Source organism: Schistosoma haematobium, chromosome 3 (genome assembly GCF_000699445.3).
Source record: "Schistosoma haematobium chromosome 3, whole genome shotgun sequence".
Lineage (NCBI taxonomy): Eukaryota > Metazoa > Platyhelminthes > Trematoda > Strigeidida > Schistosomatidae > Schistosoma > Schistosoma haematobium.
In genome coordinates, this window is record NC_067198.1 from 25,735,555 (window position 1) to 25,743,267 (window position 7,713).

The following is a 7,713-nucleotide window of genomic DNA, read 5'->3' on the forward strand; positions in this document are numbered from 1 at the left end:
TTATATGAAATAGCATGATTCTGGCATATATCGTCATAAAAATTGCCACTCTAGGTGGCAAGGGAAAGCTCTCCACAGACTTAAAAGTGTGCTACACAAATGCTCGCAGCCTACTAAGTAAAATGGCGGAGCTGAAGTCAGTGGTGGATAAAGAAAAACCGGACGTTATCACTGTCTCGGAAACTTGGTTAACGTCAGAAGTATTAGATAGTGAAATCCAATTGACTGGTTTCATAACCAATAGGGCTGATAGATTAAACCGAAGGGGAGGCGGGGTTATTGTGTACACGAAAAGTACCTTAACCATAAGATTGGCTGAGACAGTAGCACATGTTTCAGGGACATGTGAACTGGTGAGATGTAAGTTGAAATGCCGAAGGCAAGGTATTGAAGTAGTAGTAGTTTATCGCAGTCCAGAATGTGTAGCAGATGATTTTCTCCTTAGTAAACTTAAGTCCTGGTGTAACAACGGTAAAAGCCTTGTAGTAGGCGACTTTAATGCACCATATATAAACTGGGTTAACTTAGAAGTAGGGTCATCCATATCGTCGTTCGACTCCAAACTGTTAGAAACCTCGATTGGACTAGCATTATTCCAACACATTAGAGATCCCACAAGATACGACTTAAGAAACTCTTCTCTTTTAGATTTAGTCTTCACACACGGTGATGACGCTGGCCAAACGGCTTTTCTCCCACCACTTGGGAGAAGTGACCATGCAGCCATCTTATTCAAATTCATGGCTGAGATTGCTTGTCAAACAATTGCGCCGGCCCGTCCTAACATATGGAAGGCAGATATGCAGGCAATTAACTCCGCAGCATCGGCTGAGAACTGGGAAATTGACTCAAAGGAATCAGTACAAGAGGCATGGACTCTATTCAGGCAGTTATACAATCGGGTAACTCAACCATACATACCCTGGACTGTCCCAAAGAAAAAGAAGCACAGACATCCCTGGATAGGGCGGGATATTCGACGCTTACTAAGACAAAAGAAGAAATGCTGGGATGTTGCCATCCGCCTTGGCACAGCAGGTATGATGGAACGCTACAGATCGATAAGAAACGAGTGTATAACTAAAATTCGGGAAGCTCAAAGAAAATATGTAATGCAGCTGGCACAATCTGCATTCAAGCAGCCCAAGAGGATATTCTCGTACATAAACTACAGAACAAGGATTCATCATTGGATTCCCAACCTAATTAAAGTAGGAAGTGAATCTGAAATGATAGAGGAAGATCAGGAAAAAGCTGAGGTTATGGCTGACTACTTTGGGGCAGTTTTCACTCAGGAACCTCCTCTAGAGAAAGAACCAGACCCAATTACAGAGTCAACAAACCAGCTGCTCACCGTGGACTTCGACCAAATCGATGTGCTTAAGGCTCTTAGCACCCTAAACATGGAGAAGTCAACAGGACCAGATGAACTACATCCTAAAATCTTGAGACATATTGCCGAATATATCGCAGCCCCACTGACTGTGATATTCAAAATGTCACTTGACCAAGGTGTGTTACCTATGGACTGGAAGGACGCAATCGTCACTCCCATACATAAAACAGGTCTACGACAAGTCCCATCAAATTACAGACCCGTAAGCCTCACCAGTGTTGTAATTAAAATACTGGAAAGAATAATCAAACGGACCATAACAGCATTTATGGAAACCAATAACTTGCTGAACATGGCACAACATGGTTTTAGAAAGGGTCTATCCTGTACAACGAACCTCCTTATAGCTAGGGAGCTCTGGATTAATGCGCTAGACAACGGAAACTCAGTGGATGTTGTCTACATAGACTTCAGTAAGGCTTTTGACAAAGTGCCAACTAATAGACTGCTATTGAAGTTGGCAAACCTTGGTATTGCCGGACCTCTTTTAAAATGGATTAAGGATTTCCTAGTAGGTCGTAGGCAAAAGGTAAGAATAAATTCTAAGTGCTCCATCTGGAGACCAGTACTTAGTGGAGTACCCCAATGTTCCGTCTTAGGTCCTTTACTTTTATAATGTACGTTAATGATCTTACAAGTATAGTACAGTCTCCAATGTTATTATACGCTGACGATGTAAAAATTTGGCGAGTAATAACTGGAGACAAAGACGCATTTACTCTTCAGGCGGACTTAAGTAATATGATAAACTGGTCTAAAGAGTGGCTAATGCCTATCAACTCGGAAAAGTGTGTCTACATGCACTTGGGGGATTCAATGGTTAATACGTACAACATAGGGGATGTGTCATTACCCGTAGTCCGGTCTCATAAGGACCTAGGGGTGACAGTGAGCAATGATCTTAAGACGACGGCCCATTGCCGGGAGGTCGCAGTTAAGGGGTTTCGAACCCTCTGGGCTTTAAAAGGACATTCACTAAGCTTGATACTACCATGTTCACCACATTATACACATCCTTAGTGAGAACTAAGTTAGAGAACTGTGTTCAGGCTGCAAGCCCCTGTTTAAAAGGTGACTCAGACATACTAGAAAAGGTACAGAGGGCAGCTACGCGTGCAATTCCGGAACTCCGGGGTTTATCATATAAAGAGCGGCTTGAAAAACTGAACCTCTTTACTCTGTCCTGTCGCAGACTAAGGGGAGATCTAATATTGATGTACAGAATACTGAGAAATGATTTCGGACCTAACTTATTCTCTCTCTTTCTTCCCACTAGATCGGGACACCTCAGAGGACATAGCAGGCGAGTAGAAAAGCCAAGAACGAACAAAATACCCGTGGCATACAGGTTTTCATACCGAGTCATCAATACTTGGAACCTCCTGCCTGAAGCAGTGGTGTCCGCACCTTCAATTGACTCTTTCAAGAGAAGACTGGACACTCACAGAAGCATACTAGAAAAGGAATAACATAGGCCGTAGGCCTTCTGTCCTTACTACACAAATCTGAATCTGAATCTGAATAGTCGTCAAGGCTACCAAAACTGCGTTACAACTAATGATACCACGGTAAGGTTTATCGTTTTTCCCGATTTTATCACAATTTCGGCTGATTTTCACTGTTTTTTTCGAATTTCATGGTAGAAATAGGTTGATAGTGAAAACATTAGGTGTATCGAGTTTTGTAAATATTATGTATATGCTATAGATGATAAAAACACATACCAAGATGTTAATATCACCTTCTACAGTTAGATATATTAGCCACTAGATGATTATATTGCAGGAAATAAATCATAATCATGCGGAAGAGGTATAATTATGTGGAGATTTTACCAGAGACCAAGCTAAGATAGCATTACTACCTCTTGTGTAGATCTACACAAGTATTTGGCTGTACCAAAGCATGTCATTGGGATATGGTTGTGACTTTTTTCGTTTTTTTAATTCAGAATTCACGGGACGACTACCTCAATTCTCAATAGCCGTGCAATTGTTTTTATGTTCTACCTACATTTCAATAAACATTATTTTTCAAACAGCTTACTTTTTTACTTACATGGGAAACTGTAGAAGTGTTGAGAATGTGTGTTTGAGTGTCAGTGAACTTTTGATTAAATGAACATTCCTTATAAATAATGCATCACCTGTTCCTTCTTTTGCAGATAATTTCAAATAACAATGAATTAGCAATTGCATAGGATATGCAAAACAATCGGTGCTTAAGCTTCTGCTCTAGTGTTGTATAATAATACGCTTTACCTTTTAAATAAAAATTCTCAAAAATATGCCGGTTTTCCACTGCATTGCAGATTTATTTTGGTCTGTTGTTGAAAATAAAGGCGAACATAGGAGACTTTAGGGGTTATGTCAATGGATGGAAAATAGGGAGTTATGTGTGTATTTAGGCGAAAAGTAGACAATTCAACGGACATTTAGGCGAAAAGTAGACAATTCTGCTGACATTTGGGCGAAAATTCGGTAATTTGGCGGATATTTAGGCGAAAAGTGAGTAATTTTTCCGACAAAACGGCGAAAAAGGGGGAAATCCACATTATTTCCCCCGGACAGGCGAAAAAGGCGACATTCTGATGCGTTTTCCCCTTTCGCTACCAAAGCGTTTACCCCTTTATTTCCTCTTTTTTGGTTGTCTGGGGAGCTACAATATTTTGGCTGCCGGTATTATTGCGAAAATACCTAATAGCAGAAATAAGTACTGATATAAAGCTGTCACGAGAAAGCACTGAAAAGTACGACTCGATAGTCAAGATATCTTGATCTAAGGTGACCAGATTGTGTGAGATCCTATGTGATGTTTCGGAAATCAACCAAGGCCTGTCTAGCTTACGTGCTGATGCCGTAAATGACAATTACTCATAACTTACGTGGGACTAGAATAGAATATGCATCAAGAATTGCAGGTTACACAGGACGATTCAAAGTAAATTCACACAGTAGTCTTTATATATGTTCATCGTCTAAGTTTCCGAAGTGCAACCTGTCCAAAGAATTAAATAATACAATCCGTGTATGTTGTGACCCAGACTTTCCTAAGCAACGCAAGAGATAAAGGAAATAAGCGTGATTGACTATCCAAAGGAAGGGTGTGCTAAGTGCACTTTCGATCTGTAATTGAATACTGGTTTCCGTTTTTATACTAGTTTCTGGTAAACATTTATACTGAAATAACTTTCCTGTCTATCTTATTTCCAGCTAGCTTCGCAAGCGTTCACAGACCTAACGGGAACAATTCCTGAGAAATAGAAGTTATGTATTGATGGATCGTTTGTGCTAGATTCAAACTTTAATAATCGTTTTCATTTATAACGCACCATTCTTTTAATTACGGCAATTCTTATCTATCGTGACAGGTCGAAATTCGAACTACTAATATGGTACACCATGTTCAAGGTAGCAGTATTTGGTAAACGGTCTGTATGACTAATCGCGTGTGCGCCAAACTGGTAATTATTACACAAGAACGCGAAACAACATCCCTGTCTCACAGCCACATAAGACTGCACAGTACACTCCCTGCCGTTACGCTATAAGAATAAGTCAATGGCCATATAAATGAATTTATGTAAAACTAAAAAGATTACAATATTAGAACTTCTTGTTATCAAGAAGCATAGCTATGGTCTGTATTAACAATGGATTCTGACGTTGTAGCTTCATCATTAGCACCGATTGAACTCATCAGTTGTGCGCATATGTCTTCCGATGCTTCGAGGCATGAACGGATGAATTTACTTGCCAAAGGTTCACTAAGAGCATGGATTGAGTGGTAGTTGCTAGTGAACTTCTCTAGCAGATCATCACTCCCTGTAGAGATTGAGATGTTGTCTAGCGCACGAAGAACCAGGTCCATTATGTACTTTCTTGTCCACCGGTTGCTAAGTCGAAATAAGTCTACAAAACTTATAGAGATAAAGGAACACACATACCTCCACGCATCAGATCTTTAGAATGTGCATACAAAATATGACCACAGGGCAGCATGTAGTCATTGAAACGCTCACAAGCACATCGTTCACGTAAAGTATCAACAACATACATCATACCCTTGTCGTAGCACCGGATGTATTCTCCTTCTATAAATTCGTGTCTCATTGTCCGAACACGTTTATAATTTACAGCTACAATTTTAGCTGCAAAAGATGTGAACTCATTTAGAAGAGCTCGAAATGACATTGGAACCTGGAATTAATAATACATTTAACTATATTTCTTACCTGAAGAATTGGAAAACGTTGAAGATCCTTCACAGCATCATAAGGACGGAAACGTAGGTCAATGTCTGTTTTACTCTGAGACATTCTTTCGGATGTTTATGAGCACTTTTGACACGGTTGTTTGTGTGGTTGCCCAGGCTTAATACATGTCGCCGGTAACAGCGAGCCCACATTGACTTCCTGGCAATCCAGTAATCTTTTGTGTAATCATACGCCCGTGGGAAATGCGTCCTTAGATGTTCGTACTTTCGAGTAAATCTGAATATAATGCATTATGAAAGGCGAAGCTCACATATCAGACCGTCTAGTCTTCACAAGGTGTTCCAAGCATTTGCGCACATCAGGATTTCGGAACTACAGAAAATAATTTGTACAACTAACACATACCTTCCTGAAAAACGCTCTCACGACATGGAATGAACAAAGTATTATGTTGGAATGACTGTGCGTAGACTGCACAGCCGAAATTTCGGTCGCTGCCGAATCCATAATGAAAGTGCGTGTAGCATAAGTACCGCACATTATCTCTTTAAAATATTCCAATAGTTTTTCGACATCTTCGCGTCGTTCTTGACTGCAAAGAGCATACATAACAGTGTGCCCTTGCCCAAGACTATCAGTCACCACTAGCTGGAACAGTGGAAAACTTTCAGATAAATTTATTACTAATCGTTACTTACTCAACTTTATTGGTCTGATAAGTCGAATCAATACATATTACCTCCGGGAACGCGTGGTAAACAGCTATTTGCTCTCTGCGGCTGAAGCAAATCATAGACATGTTCCCATTTTAATTGAATACTTTAACTTCAGTATTTGCTTGAACGCGCTGTAAAATGTCATTGATATTTTTAGTGTCTAAACTCAATTAATTACAATGTGAGTTCAACAACCTGGGTACAACTGTGAACGCATTCTGGCGATATCGTCCTTGGTAAGCTGTTTATTGAACTTCCAAGAAACCAGATACCGTAAGCTACGAGTTGGTGTATTACTCAGTAGAAACGTTCTTAAATACAAGCGTTCACTTGAGGTCAACTGTCGTTTCGATGGATCGACAGAAATATATCCTTCTGTGCAAGGATGGTTGTGCACGGTTTTAATAGAGGTGAGTTTCAACTCACCATTTACTGCCCGGACCCAAAATCCTGATTGACAATGGCAATATTTCGACCTTAAGGATAAATTCATTTGAAGTAAGGCATACGTAGATGACCGACGTCGTCTCCTTTGCCTAGGTTGTGTTGGCGAGTTAGAAGTTTCAGTTTCAGTTTGGGAAGGACAGGAGGCTCGATGGCCTATGTTAGTCCTGGCAATGGTGGTCTCTCAGTTGATCCAACTTTCTTTTGAAAGAGTCGACGGTTGGAGCCTCAACCACGTGCTGAGGTAGTGAATTCCACTCGTTGATGATTCGATGGGAAAGTCGATAGTCAGCTGACAAGTAATTTGTTCTCGGCTTGTGAACTTTTTTGGAGTGTCCTCGTAAATTCTCTGTTTTGGAAGACAAGAAAAATGAGGACATGTTAGGTGCAAACTTATCACTAAGCAATTTGTAGACTGTAATCAAGTCGCCTCTAGTTCTGCGATACGACAACGGGAAAAGGTTCAGCTTGGCCAGTCGAGATTCATACGGAAGCTTCGCTATTCCGGGAACCAGCTTAGTGGCCGTTCTCTGAACCTTTTCCAGAAGCTCACTGTCTTTTTTAAGCAGGGGCTAGCCGCTTGTATGCAGTACTCAAGTTTAGGACGTACGAACACTGTATATAAGGTCAAAAACGTCTTAGCGTCGACATGACTAAAAGCCCTACGTATTGACCATAACGTTCTAAAACTTTTGGCGGCTATTGCACGGCAGTGTGCAGTAGTCTTTAAGTCTTGACTAACGATAACTCCTAAGTCATTATATGTCTGGACGACAGGTAGCTCAGTGTTATTCATCGTGTATGCATCTGTACCTTGATGACCGATATGCATCACAACACACTTGGAAGTATTTATCGGCAACTGCCAGGCTTCAGACCATTCAGATAATCTCTTCAGGTCATTTTGAAGTTCTAAGCTATCACTCTTACATCGTATCGTT

The 7,713-nt window shown here is 40.6% G+C and overlaps 1 protein-coding gene across 1 annotated transcript; it reads right to left on the reverse strand.

The window, feature by feature from the left end:
- Positions 1 to 4,268: 4,268 nt before the first annotated feature.
- On the reverse strand, positions 4,269 to 7,026 carry MS3_00000094 (uncharacterized protein). Its single transcript, XM_051208003.1, has 5 exons — positions 6,018 to 7,026; positions 5,923 to 5,984; positions 5,631 to 5,888; positions 5,343 to 5,595; positions 4,269 to 5,307 (listed from the first exon to the last, which is right to left on the reverse strand). Exons 3-5 carry the CDS (start codon positions 5,712 to 5,714, stop codon positions 5,018 to 5,020), a joined length of 627 nt encoding a protein of 208 aa, XP_051069390.1. The 5' UTR covers positions 5,715 to 5,888; positions 5,923 to 5,984; positions 6,018 to 7,026; the 3' UTR covers positions 4,269 to 5,017.
- Between the last annotated feature and the right edge of the window lie 687 nt (positions 7,027 to 7,713).

Bases quoted from the DNA above. Each gene is read 5' to 3' on its own strand.
- MS3_00000094 (XM_051208003.1), bottom strand. From the start codon at position 5,714: ATGTCTCAGAGTAAAACAGACATTGACCTACGTTTCCGTCCTTATGAT. The intron at 5,596-5,630 runs GTAAGAAATATA...TATTAATTCCAG, and splicing joins AACGTTTTCCAATTCTTCAG to GTTCCAATGTCATTTCGAGC. The intron at 5,308-5,342 runs GTATGTGTGTTC...TAAGTTTTGTAG, and splicing joins TAAAGATCTGATGCGTGGAG to ACTTATTTCGACTTAGCAAC.